The 25843-nt window shown below is 36.1% G+C and overlaps 1 protein-coding gene across 9 annotated transcripts in view; it reads left to right on the plus strand.

The window, feature by feature from the left end:
• Positions 1 to 25843, plus strand: part of Gk (glycerol kinase) — a 166079-nt gene that overhangs the window by 81363 nt on the left and 58873 nt on the right. For 2 of the 9 annotated variants that reach the window (XM_071606486.1, XM_071606492.1), the window contains one exon: positions 228 to 4248. The exons of 5 other annotated variants lie outside the window; for them this stretch is intronic. In XM_071606486.1, the coding sequence (XP_071462587.1) occupies positions 228 to 319 (92 nt within the window). In that variant the 3' untranslated portion in view covers positions 320 to 4248. Of the gene's footprint in view, positions 1 to 227; positions 4249 to 25843 lie in introns of those variants that run through there. 2 more of the 9 variants (XM_071606489.1, XM_071606491.1) reach the window with 2 other exon arrangements.

The following is a 25843-nucleotide window of genomic DNA, read 5'->3' on the forward strand; positions in this document are numbered from 1 at the left end:
TGGCTACTTGTGGCATGGTCTCTGTATTGTTTGTTATCTGTCATAAGCCTTTGATATTGATTATATTTTTGATTTAAAGTAATAACTCTTTGCTAGCTTTTATGAATATGCTATTTTTATAACTTATTTTGTTTTGCTATCATGTGATTCTTAACATAAATATTGTAATTATGTGTCTCTCTTTTGGTTTGCTTGACTGGAATTCCCTTCTACTTGGATGACCACAGGTGACCCTAGTATCTTCTGTAGTCTGCCCTTGGGCATTTTTATAGTGAGTAGCATGGTAATGTTAATCGGAGCAAGGTACATCTCAGGTTAGTTACTCTTTAAATTAGACAATTGTTATTAGTTAGCTTTAATGTGTTTATGTATAATTCAGCAGAAAGTTTTCAGTGTTTTTCATTCTTTCTGTGTTTAGGAACCTGGAAAATCAATGAAAGATATAATTATATCAATTAATCTTTTGGAACAATTGGAATTAAGGAGGACTGTGACTTTGCTTAAACTTTTATTTTTAGTATATAGTTTCTTTCAGGGGCTACATTCTGCTGTCAGCTACATCAATAAGTTAAAGTGGAAGAGTACAAATGTTAATATTTAAATGAAAGGATTTTCAGAGTGACTGATGAAAGTTAAAGTGTAATTTTGACATTAATTAAGTATATAAATTGTTTTTCATACTTTTGAAAATTTGCTAAACAAGACTTGATAGTTCATTTCTGGCAAGATTCTAAGCCAGAGCATGTTAGTAGAGTTCTTATAAAACTCTAAAATCAGAGAAGATTTGTAGTCACTTCTATTTTAGTTAAAAGAATATATTTGGTGAGCTGAAATTTTTAAATTTATTATGTAAATTGGAGATTAAACAAAAACTGAATTATTTTTGCATATTAACAGCTACTGAATATTCTTGTAAAGTAAAATGTCTCAGCATATTATGAAATGCAAAACATAATCTGTGTTTATTTAAATAGTAGTCATTTTGGAAGTTGCTCCTGATGATAGCTCAGTTTTTCTTCAAATTACTGGCTTAAATGGAAACAACTTGCTTCTTATTTATGTGCTTCCATGAAAGTAAAACATTTTATAAAATCATAATGATTACAGAAAGAGTTAAATTATCTCTCTTCGTTAATATGATGATGACCTGGATTTAAAATGCAAATTTTAAACATATTAATGTGGGAGAAACATCTGTTTGTAGAAATTTGAGAAGTATTTATTTTGCTTGGCATCATCAGTTTAGTGCTATGTGTTATGAAATGAAAATTACATATCAGAACATTAGATTATCTTTTAATGAAAAATTTGAGTTACTTGCATGAGAATTTAAAACTAGATTTCATATTCAAGTATACTCAAGATAATTTTTTTTTCCAAATCATCGCTTGTGTACTAACAGTATCCTGGTATTAGTGCTAATGTGCTAAGGGATTCTGTATACATAAATCTATATGGAATTAGCAAATGTCTGTTCTCTTTCTGCTTCTCGGGAATGTTTAGTGGAAGACTCTAAATGTTGCAATGAGAACTGTAATTTAAATTTATAGAGAAATATAAACATACACTTTTAGAAACTGTTCTGTTACTTTTCATTATCCCGAGTATTTTGAGATGCATAATGATGGTATGGAAAGGAAGGAAAAAAAAAAAAAAAAAAAAACATTGCAGCTGACAGTTTTCATTGATTTTTTTTTGGGGGGGGGGGGGCGCGCGGTGGCGGTGGTAATGGTGTTGGTATTTTTCTTTTGGTACTCTGACAGTGTGATAAGGCATGGTCTCTGAAATTGAGACATGTAGCCTATCTGTAAACTAAAGGACACATTGTATTAAAATTGGTAGGCTTCTAGAATGCATATTGTCACCATCTTTAGGTTCTTTTTGTGACATATACCAAAATTCAAGAATAGTGGAATTGTTTGCCTTGTAAACAACTAGCAACAGTAGTTGTATTTGCCAATTTTGGAATAGGCTTAGTTACATTTGTTGCATTTTAACTAGAAGGCATTATTTTGAAATCATTGAATTTCTAGCTCAATAAATGATTGAATAGTCTTCATTGCTTTTACTCCTGAATTGCATGTATGTCTTATTGATTTATATGGTTTTTGTCCCCTATTTTAGGTATCCCATAAATAATACCAACTCATGGATTCCCAAGATGCAAGCTTTTTATGTAATGAGAGAATCCAGCAATTCTGTCTCTTAATGTGATGACACTATTCATAGACTCTGATTTTATTTATAAGCCACTTGCTGCATGATCCTCCAAGTAGACCTGTGGCTTGAGGTAAAGAAAATGCCACAGAAAGAATGCTACAGAAATATTTGGTGTGTTTTTTAACACTGACAGTTAAGGTTGGGCCAGCTACATTTGGGGCTGACCCCCTCCATTGTCATAACATCCTGCCCCATTCCCTCTAAGATTTAGGAAGAATTCAGATCCTATCCATTGGAGTCTTTCATCAAACATATTCAGATTCTAACGGACCAGGATTTTGATTATCTGCACCTTACATGCCTGATTAAGGGGTTAATACTAACCTGTTAAAAAGAGTGATTTTTTTGGTTTGCCAAAAGTTTTCTTTTCTATATATTAGAAAACCACATCTTCATTGAATGTTTAAATGTAAAATTCTACTAAAATTATTAAGACGACAATTTAGTATCTCATAGTTTGGATATTTTTCTGAAAAGTATTTGCCAAAACTGAAATGCTTCAGTATTTTACATTGTCTGACTAATTAGAGTGACTTTTTGTCTGGATCTTATAGGAAAGGATGTTTTCTTTTTCTTATTTCTTCCATCTTTCCTTTTTATATTTTTTTACTTTATATGTATAACATACATGCCTATATATTTTATATACTACTGGTAGCCCATTTATAAATTTAGGAGCACATTGTATTTAGTAGGTTAACATGGCTGGTTTTAAGTGGACTACTATGTATATAAATAGTTTGGGGGAAACAGCTGTATACATGTTTGGGCAACGGTTATGCATATTATTTAACCAAGAGAAATTTTTCTTAAAGAGCCAATATTTAAAATTTAAGTATATCTCCTATGTCAATAAAAGAAAATGTACTTTATTATGATTTCAGCTATATTTCTTATACTTTACCTTTTTATTTAATTGTCTAGCTGGATATATCTTTTAAAAAGAAAACTATGGAATATTACAGTAAACATTGTTCTCAAACACAAGCGTTAATCAAAATAAAATTATTTTTTGTTTCAATTAATCTTTTATATATTTGGGATTCTTTTGAGGGATTGAGGGAATGTCAGATTTTAAAAACAAAAGGAAAATGTAGGAATAAAGACAATCTCTTTCAATCTGGAGATGCTAGAGAATTATCAATGCTCATTGTCATATTACAAATGAAAAAAGGTTTACCATTAGAAATGCCTTCCAGTGAAACTAATTATTTCTCAAAATATTTAGTATTATATAAGAATTCACCTAGTTCCTTAACATTCATTTTTAAAATTATTTTTTGTAGTAAACAAGAAAATATTGCCTCCTAATTCTTTTCTTCTATCAGTGTCAAATGGGAAAATATTTATATGTTGATAAAAGAGGTTTTGTTTGGAATTAATCATAGTTTGTATTTACTGTTCTGATTGTGCTGTTTCTAAATTATTAAATCTGCTGGGTTTTATTGATGCAGCTGGCATTTAAGTGACACAAATACTAAAGAAAGGTACTGTGAAATTATCACTTTTTGGCAGGGATACTTTTAAACATAATTACCTTTCTACAAAGGTAGGTTGAGATAATTGTAAATAATGGTGCAAATCACTGTTCAGATAATCTTAATATTACATTAATTTTTCTACAGATTGCAAGATTTGTAAATGTTTGAATTGTACACATTGATATTTAATGATAAATTTTCACAAAATAAATCGACCCCTCATTCTTACTTGCATTTCTCATTTAGATCAAGTTAAATTAACAAAGATGTTTCAGCAAACTTGAAACTCAGCTGTTAGCACTTGATCAGGCATACTCGGAAGAATTAAACAACAGCCGAAGAAATAGTTTCTGGAATGATGAACACCTTAATCAGTCTATTAGAACAGACTAAAATGTTCCATCTCAACATTTCCAGCCTCTCTCTACCTGGGTTAGTCAGTGGAGTCTAGTGTACCATTGTTCTCTCAACTCGATAGCCAACACCTCAGTCTTTTGTTCTCCAACTAATCAGTAAAATAAATAATGCATCTTTTCTTCTGTGATGATATCTTAGAGTTTTTCATGCATTTTTGAAGTGTTCAAAGCCCAATACTTTGGAATGTTTATTGGTATACTGTAGCCTTGTGCAAAATGAAGAGTAGAAGCTATTTCAGAAAAACCACCCAATAAAAATTGTCATAGCATAAAAACTAATGACATTAACAATAAGGTAGGAACATTTATCCCATGTTTACATAATAGTAATAGATGTAAAAAATATTTTTATTCTTTTTAGTCATACATTTACAGTAGAATGTTTTAAAAAAAATTTTTAGTTGTACATGGACACAATACCTCCATTTTATTTATTTTTATGTGGTGCTGAGGATAGAACCCAGTGCCTCACAGGTGCCAGGCAAGTGCTGCACCACTGAGCCACAACCCCAGCCCAGTAGAATGTATTTTGATATACATGGAGTATAACTTCACATTTTTGTGGTTGGGCATGATATGGAGTTACATTGGTCATGTATTCATATGTGAACATAGGAATGTTGTGTCCTAATCATTCTGCGGTCTTTCGCATTCCTATCTTTCCTCCCTTCCTCCTTTCCCCCCACTCCCTCCTGTCCAATCTGGCGTACCTCCACTCTTCTCTCCCCTGCTGCCTATTGTGACAAAAATTATTTTTAACAAACTGTTTAATAGCTTGTTTTAACTAATATTTAAATGTTGAAGTTTAGTTGATCCCTTGTTCTTGCAACTTAACAAGTATCTTAATATGTTCGCATAGTAAGCAATTAGAAAAATGAGAAAGCAGTTTGGTTGCTACATTGTCTGTACTTCTTAGTTTGTATCTTAAGTTTTTCCTATAGGAAAAAACCTCTTAGATTTCCCTGTGTCGGATTTAATGAAAATGACCCATTAAATTAAATTTGAGGACTATAAAAATATTCTGAGAAGGAGAAGTAGTTTAAAAACAAATTGCTTATGTGTAAGGCCCTGGGTTGCTCCCTCACCATACAAAACTTAACTAGGCTAATATCTTTGATTACCGATTTTTCAGTTTCAGTTTTACCTAATGACATAACAATTAAGAGGATGGCAGTTCTTTTATTTCTCATTATTAAATCTCATAGTATTTATCTCATTGGTTGTTTATTATTGTATGACTAGTTGACAAGTGAATTTTGTAAAAAGCAAATATTTAGATCACCAGAGTAATCATAAAAAGGAGAGTAGATAAACTGTGGTATAGCTGCTCAAGAGAAATGTGTAGAAGAGAATGAAGATACTGTCTAAAAATAAATAGAAACATTCAAGATAAGTGAAAAATCAAGGTACTGAGAAGCACATTTCTATTAAAAAGAAAAAAGCCTGGGAGTGTTACCTAGCATGCATGGGGTCCTGGATTCCATCCCCAGCACCCCTCCTCCAATAAATAAATTAATTTATTTAAGTTGTAGATGGACACGATACTTTTATATTTATGTGGTGCTGAGGATCAAACCCAGTGCCTTCCACTTGCAAGGCAAGCACTCTACCACAGAGCTACAACCCCAGCACAAATAAATTATCTTGCTTTCAGGAATACATAAATGATTAATGGGGTTCTGGGCACAGTGGCGTACACACCTGTAATTCCAGGGGCTTGGGAGGGTGAGGCTGGAGGAACAAGTCAAAGCCAGCTTCAGTAATGGAGAGGCACTAAACAACTCAGTGAGACCCTGTCTCTAAAATAGGGCTGGGAATATGGCTCAGTGATCAAGTGCCCCTGTATTCAATCCCAGCTACCTAAATAAAAAATAAAAATAGTGTTCATCTTCTGGGACAGAATGGAGGGAATGAAAATTGGACATTTGGGAGACAAGGATGGGAAGAACTTTCACTATATATTTGAACCATCTTACTATCACTATATATTTGAACTACCTTAAGTGTTAGTATGTATACTATTGAATCATGTTTAATATATCCACTATGTATAAAACTAAAATTTGAACTTAAATTCAGAAGTCATTGCACATGAATAATTATAGCATTATTCGTAATAGCCAAAAGAGGAAACAACCCAAATATCCATTGATGGGTTAATAAACAAAAGTTGTATATCCATATAGTAAATGTTATTCAGCCATAGAAATGAATAAAGTACTGTTGTGTCTTGAAAAGATGGATGAGCCTTGAAAATATTATGCAAAATGAAAGAACCCATACACAAAACACTACATATTGTATGATTCCTTTTATATAAAATGTTCAGAATATATAAATCCATAGAGACTGAAAGTTTAGTGATTGCCAGGGGCAAGGAAGGAAAAATGGGAACTTACAGACTGTATATGGGGTTTCTTTGGCGGGGTGATAAAAATTATCTGGAATTAGATGTGAAGGGTGCCAAATTTTGTGAATTTACTAAAAACCACTGACTTTACTTGAAAGGGGTGCATTTTCTAATATGAATTCTATCTCTAAAAGTAATTTAAAATATCAGAGGTCATGAGTTAGTAATCTACATGCCAAATTCACTCCCACGGGCTCATTTAAAACAAAATTATTTTTAAAATTTGCACTATGTAAAGTAACAAATACCTAGTCCCTGATGGAAGGTGAATTTGAGATCCCTAAAATGAATTTTATTTATTCCTTGAAAAATGGAAGTTAGTAAGTTTGACTCTTCCCTCCTTCTTGGTGGTGCTGGGGAACTTTTATTCCACTTCCATTAACTTATTGTTTCAAGTGTTTAATATTGGGGAAAAACTAAGGTGCTTTTGTCACTGATGCCTTTCCATTCACCCTCTAGGGATTTTTATGGTATGCTCAATAGAGTATACTGATAATAAAGGATGCAGATAACTGGTCCCCACTACCCCCACCAAAAAAAAAAAAAAACTTGATAAATAAAGAGGAAGTCTTCTGAAAGTATTAACCACAACATTATCATAATTCTTAGTAACTTGACTTTTTCTTAAGTGAAAATTTTAACTGTGCTATTTCCTAAAAGGTTTAATTTTATCTGTTTATCAACTTCTTCCCAATTTCTTTAAACCGTCAGCCTTTAATTAATTTTCTACTAAATGTGCTCTTTGTTTTCTACAAAGCTTCTGGAAGACAACAGTAGGTTTGTTTGTAATATACTGCTTTAAAACAAAGTATAAAAAGGTGTTGGGTTTGTAGCATAGTGGTAAAGCACCTCTGGGTTCAATCCCCAGTACCAAAAGAAAAAGGGACATTGGAAAAATAAAAGGTTACAAAGACTGGAAAAATCATCCATAATCCTAAAATAATCCCTGTGGTTATCATTTTGATCCCCCCAAACTTTAAGGGAATATTTCACACATCTTGAATATTCATAAACTTTATATAAAGATTTTTAACATGTAAGATTATATGAGGTACCATGTACCTCATACAAATGAACATGAGGTATAAAACATGGTTAGAGATAATAACCAAGTTTAGAGTGGTTACCTCTGGAATGGGGGATGGAAAGGGACTTCCCTGAAACCTGAAAAGCTGTTTCTAAAAAAATAAAGAGCTACAGCAAATATCACAAAATCTTTAGATTTGACACTGCTTAATGGTAAGTACACATGTATTTACTATATCCCCTACATTTATGAACTTGATCTATTTATGTAATACTTGATCTATTTCATAATAAAAAAGATATATTGCCTTCATGATTGTTTGAATCTAAATCTATCACTCACTGGCCATCAGTTTAATTGTTAATCCTGACATCCTTCTCAATTAAAAAAGTTTGAAATCTTATCTTGTTTTCCAGCAAAAAAATTCTAAGCACCTCAAATACAGAAGAGGTATAATTTCAAATATATCCTAAAATTATATTTGAAATTATATCCTAAAAATAATTTCACCCTTAACCATTCACTTGTTATGAAGTGAATTTTAAAAGTTCAAAAAGAAATTCCCATTTGTTTTATTTCTTATATAGTGCCTTCCACAAATTTTAATAGCCATACATTTGTAAGCTCACATTTGTAATTACATGTTAAGGGTAGAAAATTTCTGGATCAAAAAGTCTCATGTGAAAAACAATTGTGATCATCCTGTTGGATTTGAATTTAGATGCGAGGCCTCTTTTTTGAGGGGTGGTACCGGGGATTGAACTCGGGGGCACTGGACCACTGAGCCACATTCCCAGCCCTATTTTGTATTTAGAGACAGAATCTCACTGAATTGCTTAGCATCTTACTCTTGCTGAGGCTGGCTTTGAACTCTGGATCCCCTGTGTCAGCCTCCTGAGTGTCTGGGATTACAGGCTCGTACCACCATACCTGGCACAAGGCCTCTTATTGCAAGATTCTAGTTCAGTATGGTCCAAAGGAAGCACTAAATAATAAAACTGGAATTTGTTTTTTTCTGAACATGTTTTCAAAGGATCACAAAGACATGGGGTAAAATAAAACAGTAGCGTGATAATCAAAATGGTTAACAACTGCTATAGAAGGGAAAATTGGGCTCTCATACAAACCAATTATTCAATTTCACCTATGCTGGTTTTGTTTGTTTGTTTGCCATTATGGTGTTTGTTATTTTAGTTCTCTTTGCTCACACTCAGGGAAATGTTATTGTTAGTATTAGCTAGTTAATTTTTTTAATTCAGTAACTACTTATTAAGAAGTGTGTGTGTGTGTGTGTGTATGTATGTGTATATATATATATATATATATATATATATATATATATATATATATATAAATAAAACTTTAGTCATTACACACACACATATTTTTTTCTTGGTTTGTGGTTAGGATTAAGTACCTTCACCAGATTTTTTTTTTTTTTGTAACCTGGATGGTATTCCAAGAGATAAAATATACTTGGGCTTTCCTGTGATAAATTCAATATAAGGATGCCTGACCCACATCTAAGGAGACTTTACCAGAGAACTCAAAGGGCCTCAGATATTTTCACCTGAAAAACTGTCCTAGGGAGAATTAAATCAAATCTTGAGGCCCTAGTCTTCTGAAGTAACCATCTGTGTTAGCTAATTGATTTTAAAAGAATAGTCACGAGTAGTGACTAAAATAAAGTGGTCAGGATCCTTCTGAATTTCAATGTTATCTTTATCCATTCCATGGACAGAGTTAATTCTCTAATTCTATGTGTTAAATATATATGTGTATATGTATATCCTGTAAAGTTGTACTTCTGCTCCCCAACACACACCAAGTAACTTGGGGTTACTGGAGATTGAATGCAGAGGTTCCTTACCACTGAACTGCATCTGTAGGTCTCGCTCACCAAGTTAGCTTTCAATCCTACTGCATTAGTCTCTCAGGTTGCTGCAATTACAGGTGTGTGCCACTGTGCCCAGGCAGAGTATATATTTTTATTCAATATACTCACATGTGAGCATATGAGAGTTCTGTAAACTTTCTATTAAGTCTGTACATTTAGAATACCCAAGATTAGGGCTATTCTATGTGTTACAGAATGGAATAATAAGTATTGCTGAAGGGACAGCTTGGGAGACTAAAGCAGGAGGATCACAAGTTCCAGGACAGCCTGGGCAACTTAGCAAGACCTTGCCTCAAATAAAAAGGGGCTGAGGATGTAGCTCAGTGGTGAAGTGCTTGCCTAGCATGCTCAAGATCCTGGGGTACCACAAGTAAGACATTATTGAAGGGAAATTTTTACCAGGTGTCCAGTGTACACATTTGTTCTTCCACAACAGCACATTCCCCTTCCTTCTCTCTCAGACACACAGATGTATGCTAGGGCTGAGGGCCTATACCTATTATAATGGCTTCATATACTCTGGAGTCTATTGCATTTTATGGCTGTCTCCTAATTAACTCCAATGTCTATGTTTAGCTAATTGAACTACTCTTTGGTAACCACATGGGCCTCCCCCACAAAAAAGATTGGCCTTCAAAATTAAGGAAAGAAAATCCTCCATCCATACTCTTATCTCAGATTCTTGGCTTGAGCCAAGATATTAAGTAGCTCAAGGCAAAGATTCTTGCCCCCATCTTGAAGGACTGGGGAAGGTACAGTGTAAAACTGTGTTAACACAGGTTTCTTTTATTTGGTCATAGTAGACAGGACTTCAAATTTAGTGGTGCTGTTTTTTTTTTTTTTTTTTCCAGTTGAATCTGAAGACACCATAATGCCAATAAAATAATCATAACATACACAGATGCCAAGTCGTTTATGCTGAAATGTGTCAAGTATCCAATCACATTTATTAAGGAATAGGCCATACAATACTCCCAATCTTTTCCAAATCCATCACTTGTAGTCTAAACTTTTATCAGCTTGCTAAAGGCCGTCTAGAATAGTATCTGGTTATCTTTTGAAAAGCTGGTTTCGTGTAAGAAACAAATTTTACCACTAGATGGAGCTGCTCCCCACAGTCAAGGATTCTCTGTCTTCTTGAGACTCCCAGCAGCAAGTGATGTAGAAATTAGTCTTTGGTAATCAAAGTTAAACAAAAGCACCGTTGGGAGATGTACACGGTGCTTTCATGCTAGATGATAAAAACCAAAAGCTTAACTGATGCCATAAATTCACCTACACTCTCCGGCATTGTTGCTTTTCCTTAGACTTTTCAATATATCATAAAAGTCAGGTTTATAGATATTCATCTTCATAACTTAAAGTTCATCATTTAATAGTTGAAACTTTGATAATTACACATTATGTACTTGCCTACATTTATTCAGTCACAAATATATTCTTAGTTATGTCCTGTTTTATTTTTGAAACTTTAAAATATAAAAACCGGGGCTGGGGATGTGGCTCAAGCGGTAGTGCGCTCGCCTGGCATGCGTGCGGCCCGGGTTCGATCCTCAGCACCACATACAAACAAAGATGTTGTGTCCGCCAAAACTAAAAAATAAATATTAAAATTCATTCTCTCTCTTTAAAAAATAAAATAAAATATAAAAACCTGGGGGCTGGGGTTATGGCTCAGTGGTAGAGTCCTGGCCTAGCACGTGCAAGGCGCTGGGTTCGATCCTCAGCACACATAAAAATAAATAAATAAAATAAAGGTATTGTGTTCATCTACAACTAAAAAAAATACAAAAATAATATAAAAACCTCTGTTCATAATTGATTGTTTAGATACTATATGTAATAGAATCAACCAATTCCAAGGCAAAATACAGTCCCCATTATAGTCCCAGTACAAACCAAATTATTTTTCACTCTTCCTTATTTTATTATTTTTGCCTTTCACCTATTTGGTTGTAGAAAATTTTAAAGAAAAAGAATCTCTCTCTAATAATCCATAAACATGACCAAATTAAAATAAAGTCATGTTAATTGTATAGCATAATTATGGTCTCAATATGTGGCAAATCTTTTTTAACTATTATCATTGTCATTAGCTTCTTACATATTGAACTTTACAAAGCTATTAAGAAAGTTTTCTGTATTACTATAAACCATCAACATTTTGATCAAATGTTCTAAGCACCATAAGCACCGTAGCATTCAAATATATTAAAATCTAGCTAATTTGGAAAAAGATGAATAATTTATAGGATATTATGTAGTTAAAATTGCCGCAGTCTGGCTGGGCACAATCAGGAGCCACTTGTCAAAAGAAACTAACTTTATTTTTAGAACCACACACGCCAAACAAAACAGCCTCTCAGGAAAAACCCTCAGAGCCTCAACTGCCACCACCAGCTTTCCACAAGCCTCTCTCTCCCACACAAGCTTCTCTCCACCTCCCACAGTCCTCCTGCTCTTGAGGCCGATTGGCTGGGTCACGTGGGCGGAGCCAAAAAAGTCCCCCAATGAGCAGCTCCGTGGTCTGAAAGGGCAGGGAAACAGCCCAATGAGCATCACCGCAGAGGAGCCAATCAGCTAGATGTTGCTGGGGCCGAGGAGCCAATCAGCTAGATGTTGCTGGGGCCGCTGTGAGCCAATCATCAGCCGGCAGCTGGAAGTTTGCTGGGGCCCCTTCGGCTGTGGCTCTCAACATAAAATAATGAATTTATACAGTTGTATGAGACAATGGGTATACTTGTAATATAAGATCACAATAAGGGGGCTGGAGTTGTAGCTCAGTGGTAGAGCGCTTGGGAGGCACTGGGTTCAATCCTCAGCACCACATGAAAATAAAATAAAGGTATTGTGTTCACCTACCACTAAAAAAATATTTTAAAAGATCACAATAAGTTCATGTCAATGTTAAAAAGCTATAAACAGGATTAAATTCTTTTAATCATAAAACAGTTACTGAGCCAACAACTTTACCATCCTAATTCCAAAGACTTTTTTTTTGAGTAAAGCATATTTTCCGTGGAATTGTTTTTATAAAAATAAGAAATTTAAATTTTCTTCTTTAATATAGTACTCTTAAAAGTATCATGAACTACATTGGAATTGAGCAATCCAAATTAATTATTATCCAAGGGAGGTAATGACATTCATCATTGCATTACACTATTAGTGAGAAATTTAGTTGTATAGATGGATGCTAAAAATACTCACCATAAAGATGTAGTCAAAGAGATTGTCTTGCTTCCCAAACTGTTTTTGGAGTTCTCTTGTAGAAAGTTATAGAAAAGCTTTTTTTATTTAAAACATAAGTAAGATGTTAACTTGAAATACAGTGAATGGCCTTAGGGTTATACTATTTTTTCCTCTACTTTCAGGTTTCTAGGTTAAAGAATCATGAATTTTGTTTCTAAATATTACTATAGCAGTTAATGTTAGTCCTCTAGGAAGTGATTAGAGAAAGGAAGGTACAATTTTTCTTACCAAGGTTTAGTAATCAATTGACTATGGTGTATCCAAATGAACTTGGCAATTTTTAATATTTATTTTTATTTTAGTTATAGTTGGACATAATACCTTTATTTATTTATATTTATGTGGTGCTGAGGATCAAACACAGAGCTTCACAAGTGCTAGGAAAGTGCTCTACCAATGAGCCACAACCCCAGCCCTCAACTTGGCAATTTTAAGTGTGCATTCAAGAAGATTTTCCTGAAATCAAAAGAAAATTATCCATTCTGCTATCAAATATTGGGTTAGTACTATAAAATATATGTAGTTTATTAATACATTTTACATAAATATCTTCTTAGAGTAATGCATGACAAAAACTAAGTTAATGATGTTTTTGGCATTAAAATTTCAGTTAAGGCTGGGTGAGGTGGCGTATGCCTGTAACCCAGCGGCTGAAGAGGCTAAGGAAGGAGGATTGGGAATTCAAAGTTAGCCTCAGCAACTTAGTGAGGCCCTAAGCAACTCAGCAAGAGCCTATCTCTAAATAAAATATAAAAAGGGCGGGGGTGTGGCTCAGTGGTTAAACGCTCCTGGGTTCAATCCCCAGTACCAAAAAAAAAAAATTTTTCAGTTAAAGGTGATTGTAGATTTTGATATACAGTAAGTTGTGTGTATGAGTTATCTATTGATTCATAATAGACTACCCCAAAACTTAGTGACTTGAAACAGCAGCCATTTTACTGGTCACAATTCTATAGACCATTAGTCTGCTCTGGCCTCAGTAGGGGCATTTCTCTTGGTCTCACTTGAATCACTCCTGGGCCTACAGTCAGATGGCCCATAGGATGGAGGCTGGTTGGCCCAGGTTGACCTCACTCACACATTGGCAGGAACCTGGGCTGTTGAACAGGACAACTCAGTTGTTTTCCACACTGCCTATCCAGCAGGATATCTCAAACATCTTTCCCCTGGTGGCTGAGTTCCAAGAGGGCAAAAGTGGAAATTGTAAAGCTTCTTGAATTCCTGGCCTAGGAAACTCCACAGTGTGATTTCCACTGTTTTCTATTGGTCAAAGCAAATCAGAAGGCCAGACTAGATTGAAGGGAAGGGAAAATAGACTTAAGTGCATGATAAAAAAAAAGAGAGAGAGAGCTGCAAATAGTTTGTGGTCATATTAATCTATCACATAGGGTTATTCAGATCAACTTTCTCATTGTAAATGTCAAAACAAGACCTTTAAAGTGTTGAGATGAAAAGACAGTAATGAACTTCTCAGGCAATTTAAAATATTTGGATGATAGCCTATAATCAGAGAGATGAGCTATTGGAGCATCAAAGATGATCAGGCTTCATGCTTGGGGATCCAGATCCAGAAGATCAGAATGAGGATGTATTCAAAATACAGGGAATCTTACAGGGGATTCTCCAGGTTTATAGAAGGGTTAAAAAGACCACAACCCCAGGATAAGGACTGGTTCAATTCCTTCACTCCCTATCTGAGGAGAAGGCTGCCTTGGATCTGAGCAGAGCAAGAGAAAAAGAATGAAAATGTAAAGAATCCCTGAGAGGGACATATCTTCCCTTATACAAATGTGCACCCCAATGAGCAGGGGCCATCAGGCCCTGAACTTGGTTGATGCAACTGGACTAGAAGTGCTCTCAGGCACATGACTGAATTGAATCACAAAGTCCCTTCATCCTAGGCCTTGGGAGGCCACCAGAAAAAAATTCTTCAAAGGCAATGACCAGCACGAAAGTCAGATAGTACTAGAAAACAAGGCACCATGAAAGAGAACCTGATAACATATATTTTAACAATTTCAGATATTTTTTGACAAGTTTCAAAGAATAAATGCCTTGCAAGGAAGAAAGTTGTAAAAGGCAACATAGCCAGTTTGAAAAAGAATGAACCTGAACTTCAAGGAATGGAAAATTCAATTACCAAAATTAAGAATACTGTGGCTTGCCGGGCATGGTGGCGCAAGCCTGTAATCCCAGTGGCTTGGGAGGTTGAGGCAGGAGGATTGCAAGTTCAAAGCCAGCCTCAGAAACAGTGAGGTGCTAAGCAACTCAGTGAGACCCTGTCTCTAAATAAAATACAAAATAGGGCTGGGGATGTGGCTCAGTGGTCGAGTGTCCCTAAGTTAAATCCCTGGTCAAAAAAGAAAAGAAAAGAAAAAGAATACAGTGGCTTACAATAGGGAGGGAAGGGAAAAGTAGAAATTAATTGGGTTAGACACAGGCAATGAAGAGAAGGGAGGAGAATGGGAATAGGAAAGACAGTAGAATGAATCAGACATAACTTTCCTATGTTCATACATGAATACATGACCAATGAAACTCCACATTATGTACAACCACAAGAATGGGATCCTAATTAGAATAAGTTATAGTCTATGTATGTATGATACGTCAAAATACACTATACTGTCATGTATAACTATAAAGAACAACAACTACAAAAGAATCTGGTGGCTTACAACAGATTGAACATATTAAATCTTCCCCTAGTAAACCAGAAGGTAGATCAGGACAAATTACCCAATTTGGAGAACCCAAAGAAAAGAAGGTGGAAAATCTCTGCCACCCCAAATGGGAGTTCTGGAATGAAGATTGCTAAAGGAGTCCCATATAGGGAAGAAATGTCCAGGCCTGAGTATCACCATCTGCTCAGTCATTGTCCAGAGGCCACCCCTTGAGAAGAACATGACGTCTGTTCAAAATCTGAAAGGGAGACAGTAGAAATATTCTGACAGAACTCTCCTCTGTTCATATGTGAATTCATGACCAGTGAACTCCACATCATGTACAACCACAAGAATCGGAAGTGATACTTCATGTATGTATGATATGTGAAAATATTTTCCACTGTCATGTATAACTAAAAAGAACAAATGAAGAAAGAAAAAACAAAATTGGAAAGGGCCCTGAGGAACTAATAGCTGGGAATCATACATAGATAATAAAACTATCAAAACTGCAAGGGATTGATAAGCATAGAAGATTGGACAGTGGAGGGGCAGTGGCTGGGCAGTAGCATTGCTAGAAGCTTTTAGGATGATGGCCATACTAGCTTATCCATACAGGAGTATTCAGTTTATAATAACAAATAATTTGTTTAGTTTTCTATTCATCTCTTATGTAGTTTAAAATCTGGGGGGAGAGGGGTACAGGTATTGAACCCAGGAGTGCTTAACCAATGAGCCACATCACCACCCCTTTTTATATTTTATTTAGAGACAAGGTCTTGCTAAGTTGCTCAGGGCCTTGCTAAGTTGCTGAGGCTGGCTTTGAACTCATGTTCCTCCTTCCTCAGCCTCCCAAGCCACCAGGATTACAGGTGTGTGCCACCATGCCAAGCTTCTTGTGTACTTTTCTATCTATCAATTATATATTACAATAAAAAGCCAAAAAATCAAGCAGAGGCAAAATCACAAGCCTACTCAATATACTTGACCCTCCTTCCCTAATAATTTTTTTGCATAGTATTTATCACCACCTCACACACTAAGTATTTTGTTAAATTACTTTGTTTGCTGCCTATTTCCCTTACCCACTTCTAGAAATGTAAGCTCCATGAAGACAGGGATTTTTTTCACATTTGTTTATTTTTAACCTCCAGTGCCTAGGAATGGGTAGCACATGTTAAGTGCTGAAAGGACATGTATTGAATGAATGAATAACTGAGTGAATGAATGAATGAATAACATTCTAAGAATTTACCTTTAGCTATAAGAGAGACTGTACTAAGTACATTGGGAATGGCACTTTAGAATGACACTCTATGAATGATGGTCCTCCTGATGGCTTAGGTAATGATTTTTCTCCCCACGTGTGGTGATCAGTCATTGCAGTTTGGCATGAAGGAAGGAACGTTAGCCATTTTATCTCCTGGAAGTTGCCCCTGGAGTCACTTTTCGGCTTCTCCATTCTCCTTAATGGTTGAGGCAAAGTGAGGAAAGCTTAACAGAAATTGTCAGAACTCAGAGTGCAATTCTGGGCATAGTTTGTGCTTATTGCAGTCATCCAACTATAAACTCCATCATAGTAGTTTTCTCCTAATACGGCCATTGTGGTGTATCCAGAGAATGCTATTGAGATTTATAAAAAAAAGTCTACATCAAACTCATAGTAGTAATTTCCTAGTGAATTATGGGAAAGTGAACTTTCTGCTTCCTATTGGATACACATTTGTATTGTTTGATTTTTTAAAAGGTTTTAATAAAGAATTGCAACTCTATAGAGAATGGCATAAAACTAAAAGCAGATCACAACTCGTGAGAATCCTGACGAAAAAGAAACCACATTTTTAAAACATTAGAGGAAAACAACGTGTGGAGGGGAGCATATTAATTAAAATCTTGAATTGTCTGCTTGGATTTGACACACAATGAGTTATGAATCAGTTATTAATTGTTAATAATTTATTTGATTGCATCATTCCCTCATCTAGAAAATAAACAATCCCTACCTCTTAGAGATTGTGAGGATTAACTAGAACAATACATACAAATGTCATAGAGCATGGATGTCATAGAACAGCTGCTCAATAAATACTAACTAGTATTATCATTTAATAAGCAGAAAAATAGTAATAAAAAGGCACATAAAAGGAAAAGGGGTTACTGAGTTTTTTTCTCCTTTCCTTTGTACCCTCTGGTTCCTATGCCTGTGTCAAAATGTCCGATGCCCAAAGAAGCCAGAGAAGCAATGTAAAGAGGGAAGAGGGAAAGTAAAGAAGAAAAGGAGACAGAGAACTCTGTAGAACAAGGATTATATACACTGTGTGAATGGGAATTGTCGCCATGAGGGGAATAAGGGCCCCGGTTGCAAGATCCATCATGGTGGGAGTACCCAGTGGAGCAACACCACTCACTTCATTATGCCTTGAAGGGGGTTGTGGGACTCCAGAACCCCCCCCCCACTTGCTTCCTGACAATGAAGTGTGGTGCTAATGGGAGGTGGTGGAAACTTGAAGGGGTGAGACCTAGCGAAGACTTCCACATTGAGGACCTAGACTTTACAGGTCAGCTGTAAACTATAACAACAAACTAGACATCTGGGGAATAAGAATAGATTACATTAAATTTTGGAATCTTTTGGGAAATAAAATTATTCCCAGAGCTTGAAAAAGTATTGCATTTCTCTACAAAGAAGGAGCCAAGAGTTGAGTCAAGATCTCTTACTTTAAGGAAAAATGTAAAAAAAAAATTTAGAAATTTTTTAAATAAAGCAAAATGCCTAAGAGGTTTAATATAGTGTATATTAACAGTTTATAAACTGTTGCTCAGGTGAGGGAATAGGCAAGCAACAATAATATTTATTTAATTGTTACTATGTTTGCAGCTTAGGTGTTTTAGGTGCTTTTTCATACAATATGACTTCTTGTACTTTCCTAAATACCCTTTAAATTAGTTACTATTATTTCCCCACTTAAACTAGACAGTTTATTGTGCTAAGAGAATGTTTTTTCCCTGGTGTACATTTTTCCATTTTTACTGCTTTGGGGGATTTATGCTTTGAGGGAAGGGAAAGAGATAAATGTTTCTAAATGCAGTGAGTGAGGAAAAAAGGAAAAGAAAGAGGGAAGCTCAGGTTCTGCTCCTTAAAGAGACTTGGGAAGAAAACTTCAGAGCCCCAAAGAGTAGTCAAGAATGAGAAGGGGCAGATAACAGAATGGTACAAAGAGGTTGTTCCTAGGACTAGAATTTTCCCCAAGAAGAGACAAACTTCCTGAATCCCTAGCAGCTGCTCAGAGAAGGGTGATTTGCCCAAGGTCAAAGAGTGACAGAACTGAGTGTGTCAGACTTCAAAGCCAAATTTCTTAACCACTCTCCCAAACTTCTTAGCACTGTTGATTCTATTCTTATCATAATCAATTATTTTTTTGTCATATGCATTCCTGGGGCCAAAAGTTGGGTGATGTGCTGGGCACGATGGTGCACACTGGTAATTCCAGTGCCTTGGGAGGCTGAGGCAGGAGGATAGCCTCAGCAACTTAGTGAGGCCCTAAGCAACTCAGCAAGACCCTGTCTCTAAATAAAATATAAAAAAGGGCTAGGGAAAGTGGTTAAGTGCCCCTGGGTTCAATCCCTGGTGCCAAATAAGTAAATAAATAAATAAGTTGGATGATGTACACATGCAAATATGCTACCCACAAATGCTAGTGACCCAATCTATGGTCATGTGCATTGCTTCCACCTGTCTTAAAATCCTGCTAGAGTTAGCTTAGATTCCACATACTAGTCTATGACACAGACATTCTTCCTACTATATTTACTTCCAAGCCTTTATTTTCTACTTCAGTACCTTCTGTCATTAATACTTATTATAAATCCATAAAGCTTACATGACTGTACCTAAGTAGATGACCCTAAAGTAACAATTCTTATCCTATCAACCACAGAAGATTTATTTGTTCTAGGGTTATTATTTTTAATCACTGGTTCTCTAAGGGGATTTTAGAACTGCTTCCATGGCCATTGCGTCTCAGCTAACTGGCAAAATAGCCTGAGTAGCCTTTGAAAGTGTTAGATGCTTGAAAAATGTCCAGAACTTTTATTTAAAAATGAGAACAGAAGGTGATCCTTCCTCTATGAATAATAAAATACCACAAAAGAAAATAATCTGTTGTCATACTTGGGGTTAAGAGGACATAGTGTGAAATATACTCAATAATTTAGTTTAACAAACAAATTTCTTACTCACCTGTGCTGGGAACACACAAGAATAGAAACAATGGGCAACTAGAATGTCTCAATAATTTTTGTAAATAAAATGGAAAGAAAGAAAAATATTTCCAATAATGTTAACTGCCATTTAGGGAAGAGATTGGCAGTTAAAATTATTGGAAATATTTTTCTTTCAAAAGATCAAAGAAATAAATCTTCATGTCTTAAACTTTTGAATATGTCTTCTTGTACATCCGTCATCATAAGAAGAATGCGCCTTACTTAGCTCACCCTTGGGATCAAGGACAATGAGACACATGGAGTTGACCCTGATCCAGCTTAGATCAGCAGACTCCCTGGCCGATCTACAGCATGTGAGCAAGAGCAATGTTTTGTCATATACTATAGACATTTTGTAGTTTATCATTACTTCCCATATCTATTCTAAAGAGAGGACATTTTTAAAAAGAAATCCTACATAAACAAGTGTACAGTGATCCAGGATGCACTTTGAGTCAGCCACAAGATGTTTGATAAACCAAAAGATAATTCAAAGAATCATATTAGATACACAAACCCACAAGAAAAGAAGCTGCAGTGATTCTAGAATTTTCTATGAAATAAATGCATCAAAGGCATAAGATGGGTGAGCATCAATCAACTCCATGCTTCAGTCTTGAATACTTAAAATTTATATTACCTCAATACACACTAGATCTAGAACACCAGGTCAAGTAGTTGGTGTTCATAAGCTAGTATTTTGACCCTATATAAATGTGAATAAATTCCTGGGATCACAGAAAATCCTCTCTCTCTCTCTCTCTCTCTCTCTCTCTCTCTCTCTCTCTTTTGGCAGCAGGGTGGGTGGTGGTACCAGGGATTGAACTCAGGGGTACTCAACCACTGAGCCACATCTGCAGTCCTTCATTATATTTTATTTAGAGACAGGATCTTGCTGAGTTGCTTAGTGCCTTGCTGATGCTGGCTTTGAACTTGTGATTCTCCTGCTTCAGCCTCCTAAGCTGCTGGGATTACAAGTGTGCACAACCGCACCTAGCTCCTCTCACAGTTTTGAAGTCACTCACTGTTAAAACAATGAAACCACATGTGGCAATTTGTTTCAGTAATGGTCTCCAATTTGGTCATGGCTCTCTATATCCATGTTCTTGTACAATGATTCTGAATTTGTCCAATAGACAAGAGTAAATGAGATGCAAGCAAAACTGGAAAAGTGGCAGCACTTAAGGGATGGTCTTCTTTTGTTGATTTTTGGAGCTCTGACAATACCATGTGAAGAAGCCAGGCTAAAAGATGAGACTACAGAGAGCAGCCACCGGGCCATGTGGGCTGAAGGCTCTTAGCTGACCTCCTAGCTGACTGTGTTCACAAGTGTGAGCCCAGAACTACCCATTTGAGCACAACCCAAATTGCCATGCCTCAAAATCATGGATAAAAAAAATTATTGTCATTACATTTTGGGAGTGGTTTTTTATACAGTTTCAGCTGATACACCATGTGAATGACTCACATGGACAACTTCATGTGAATGCATTTGCCATTCTTCTCCAAAAGAAAACATGGATTGTTTCTACCTCTAGGAAGTTTGTAGAAACCTTAATAAAGGTAATAAACAACAGCAAAAAAAGTTCAATGTTCAAAGAAACCATTCAACGACCTGTTTAAAAAATAAGTTAATATTGAAACTTTGGGAGATTTAGGAGTCAATTTTGGTGTTTCCCTCTCCCTCAGAATTAAAAAAAAAATTTTTTTAGTTGTTGATGGACCTTTATTTTATTTATTTATATGTGGTACTGAGAATCGAACCCATTGCTTCACACGTGCTAGGCAAGCACTCTTCCACTGAGCCATAATCCCAGCCCCTCTCCCTCAGAATTTATGACAGAAACACTACCAGTTTCAACTGATGGGGACAGAGATTTTCCAAAATAAGGGAAGGCTGTTAGATTTCTCTTTTTCATTGGAAAGAGATAATTCAGGTATGAGCACATACTATTCTTCAATACCTTTACTTTATTTATTTATTTTTTATGTAGTGCTAGGGGTCAAACCCAGTGCCTCATGCATGCTAGGCAAGTGCTGCACCACTGAACCACAATCCCAGCCCACTTGTGTTCTTCTTATCAGCATGGAGGAGACTTTTGGACCTGCATTTCTCCTCCAAGTAGTACCTGGTTGGTTGCTGAGGAATGTAGCATATTCTATTGACTTGAGCCAGGCACTGTCAGAGCAGCCTTAGGCAAATCACCCTTCAGATGAAAGCATATGGGGGTCACTACAGTAGGCCCAGCCTATAGTTATCCATCACTGACATGTACCCACCTCCAAGGTCTGTTTTTATCCTGTGTAAATCTGAAATCCATCTCCTTTTCTCCATTTTCACTGACCCCAGTCTTGCCCAGACTCCCACCTGGAATGCTAAATGGGGATTGCTCTTAACCTGTTTCCTTGAATCCACAGTGGCCCCACTCTGATCTGGGCTCCACATGACATTCACAGCAATCATTCTTGTATTTATTCTGTTTAGATATACATGACAGTAGAGTGTACTTTGACATATTATACATATATGGAGTATAATTTATTCTAATTAGGATCCCATTCCATATTTTTGGTACCAGGGATTGAACCCATTATAAACTCTAGAAAGCAAAGAAGGCCGAACATTGCTCACTCTTGGAGCACTAACATCAAGCACAGTGATATGCTGGCACATAACTGATACGCAGTACGTATTTGTTGATTGAATGAATGAGTTTGATGTGTGGAGTTGCAATTATACTTGGGGTACAAAATCTACTTGATTAGATATTTACTGAATGAATAAAATAAGCCTGGGATGGGGGTTTAGCAAATGGGAAACCCTATCTTGCATGGTGTTGAATATTGTTCCTTGCACAAAATAAGCCAAATAACTATTTTTGGAATAAATGACTAATGAGAAGATTTTAAAGAGATTACAAATACTATGAACAAAAAGAGAATAAGAATTTGTTTCCTTTATATTTGAAGTAATCATGAATTATGGTCTCCTTTGTGTAGGCATGGAACTGATTTGTAAACAAAAAATAAATTCAGTGCTAGGGTATAGCTCAGTGATAGAGTACTTGCCTATTATGCACAAGGTCTTAGGTTTTGATATCCAGCTTCATAAAAAAAGTAAATAAATAAACAGTTACTTCTCTGGATGTGAAGCAGTAAATAGTGGTGACAATACCCCGTGATCATAATTTCCTAATATTTCTATAATGTCTATGGGATGAAATTTCTAGGGTTAGACAATACTAACACCTCCCCAGTTTAGAAATGAGCATAAGCCATATAGTGAACTTTTCTTAAACATAAATAGAAATCAAAATAGAACACATATATTAACCTGTTACCCAATTGTCCTCCTTGTTAACCTTATTTAAAGTTTCATCTTTTTTTAATATTTATTTTTTAGTTATAGGTGGACACAATAACTTTATTTTATTTTTGTGTGGTGCTGAGGATTGAACCCAGTGCCTCACGAATGCGAGGCGAAAGCTCTCCCTCTGAGCCACAATCCCAGCCCCTAAAGTCTCATCTTTTTTGCTTGTTTATTGTGCTGGGGATGAACCCAAGATCTTACACATGCTAGGCAAGCACTCTATCACTGAGTTACATTCCCAAACCTTCTTGTCTTTTTTTGGTTTTTTTGTTTGTTTGTTTTTTAGACAGGATCTCACTAAGTTACTGATGCTAGCCTTGAGCTTGTGATCCTCCTGCCTTGGCCTCCTGAGTAGCTGAGAATATAGACATGTGCTATTGCATCCTGCTTTATCACCTCTTGAATATACACAAATATATAAACATCATCAGGGTCATAGAATATCCACCCATAATGTGTTTGGTTTGTTTTTTGAGATAGGGTCTCACTATGTTGCCCAGGATGGTCTTGAACTTTGGTGAGCTCAGGTGATCCTCTCACCTTAGCTTCCTAAATAGCTGGGGCTATATTGTGTACCACAGGACCCAGCTCTCATCCTTAAGGGTTTGTTTTATTTCTGTTGTTGTTGTTTTATTTTGGTACCAGGAATTGAACCTAGGGGCACTTAACCACTGAGCTACATCTCCAGCCCTTATTATTTTTTATCTTGGGACAGGATCTCACTAAGTTGCTTAGGGGCTTGCTAAATTGATGAGGCTGGCCTTGAACCTAGGATCCTTCTGCCTTAACCTCTTGAGCTGCTGGGATTATAGGACTATGCCACTATATCTGGCTCCATCCTTAAATTTTAAAGTAACTCATTTGTGATACAATTAAACCCTCTGCTGCAGATGGCCCAAATTGATCACACCTTTCTGTATCCACGCCTTTGACTGGGCCCCATGTGTACTAAGTTAAGAATTGAAGAAATAAGAATATTTTAATAATTTCCTTTACCCTTGGACTCATGAGCAATAAAATAATAGTTTAAGTTTCTATGTTTGGGGTTCATTGTTTTACATAACCACCTCAACTTGACACTAACAAAGTTTTCTAAATGTTAATCTGATATATCACTCCACTACCTTAAAATGCTCATGATTCAATAGTGGCCTTGAAGAAGGAACCATCAACTCTGAGGGGTCAGGGTCTGGATGAGGAGATGCCTTTCAGAAGAGAAGTCATTATTTATTCAGAAGTTTGGTCAGACATCTGTGTGTGTATGCACATGCATGCACACACATGCATGTACACACATGCATGTGTATGTTTGGGGTAAGAGGAGGCAGGGAGAGACTGAGTGTCCATGAAATTACATATGCTTTTGTAGAGTCTAATCTAGTGGCAAGTTCTAACCTTATTTATTTATTCGTACCAGGTACTGAACCTAGAGGCACTTAACCACTGAGCCACATCCCCAGCCCTTTTTTTAAAATTTTTTTTTTTTTTAGTTGTAGTTGGACACAATACCTTTATTTTATTTATTTATTTATTTATTTATTTATTTATTTATTTATTTTTATGTGATGCTGAGGATCAAACCCAGCACCTTGCATTTGGTAGGTGAGCACTCTACCACTGAGCCACAACCCCAGCATCCCCCCCGACCCAAATCCTTTTTAATATTTTATTAGAGACAGGGTCTCACTGAGTTGCTTAAGGCCTTGCTAAGTTGCTGAGGCTGGGTTTGAACTCACCATCCTCTTGCTTCAGCCTCCCGAGTGTCTGGGATTACATGTGTGAGCCACCACACCTGGCTTTTAACCTTATTTTAAAAATTCAAAAACACTTGAAAATATGGAAGCATGAATTGGGGACCTGGGGCCATACATGACACTGAGAGTTCTAAGTCTCCAGGGAGGGAGAACTGTTGACAGTCATTTGCTCCCAGTTGAATTTCTTTCTGATGCCTATTCAGCATGTCAGTGCAATCCTCTGGTTAGGATGCAATCTCCTTCACATTGTTAAACAGTGATAAATAGGTCCAGATGCTTTACTTTAAAAGGACATTTTAGTTAATGTTCCTTGAGGAGAGGCAATAGTAACCAATGTTGCCCATTTGTCTGGTCATTCTGGGCTCCAGATGGCTTCATCAATGCTTGAAGAAATAGGAATGTTTTATTGAGCTGCAAGAATAAATATTTGCTGAGCCATTTCTACCACTTTGGGAGGGGTTTTAAGGCAAAGCCTACAGCATTTCTGGTAAAACTCACATGAAGTGTGACAAAGCAATCAAAAGTGCTTTCTACTGCAACAGGATGAGCTAGCTGTTTTTGTGTTTTCCACAACCAACAATTTATAGAACTGTTCTTCTGCCTACTAGCAGAAAAGCACTTTGGAGTATTACCAAGTGCATTTGCAAAGGAAGTAGTTTCAGGACAAAGAATAAATATACACAATATGTGTCTCTGAGATCATTAATTAAATAGCCCATCCAAAATCCTTGCAAATGGGAGTACCCTGTTAAAATGCCAGCAGGAGATTGCTTTGAAGGCACTGTTGGTTTTAAAACCTTGAAAAACATTTCTTGTAGTTTGCCTGCTTAGTTGTAAGTGATTGCTCTTGTAACGAGATATGATTGTAAACATTATTTCACAAAAACACTTTTTAAAAAGCTTTATTTGTATTGGCATTTGGAGCACAAGTAATAAATCCAATTTGAAGTAGCCGTGGTAGATTGCAAACGTGGCCAAAATTTGTTTCTTCCCTTCACAAGGTGTAGTCTATTTCTCTAGCAGAGGAATCGAGTTGACCACATGACTTGCTCTGGCCAATGGACACTAAAATATGTGAGGCAATCAG

The sequence above is a fragment of the Marmota flaviventris genome, chromosome X, assembly GCF_047511675.1.
Source record: "Marmota flaviventris isolate mMarFla1 chromosome X, mMarFla1.hap1, whole genome shotgun sequence".
NCBI classification, from domain to species: Eukaryota; Metazoa; Chordata; class Mammalia; order Rodentia; family Sciuridae; genus Marmota; species Marmota flaviventris.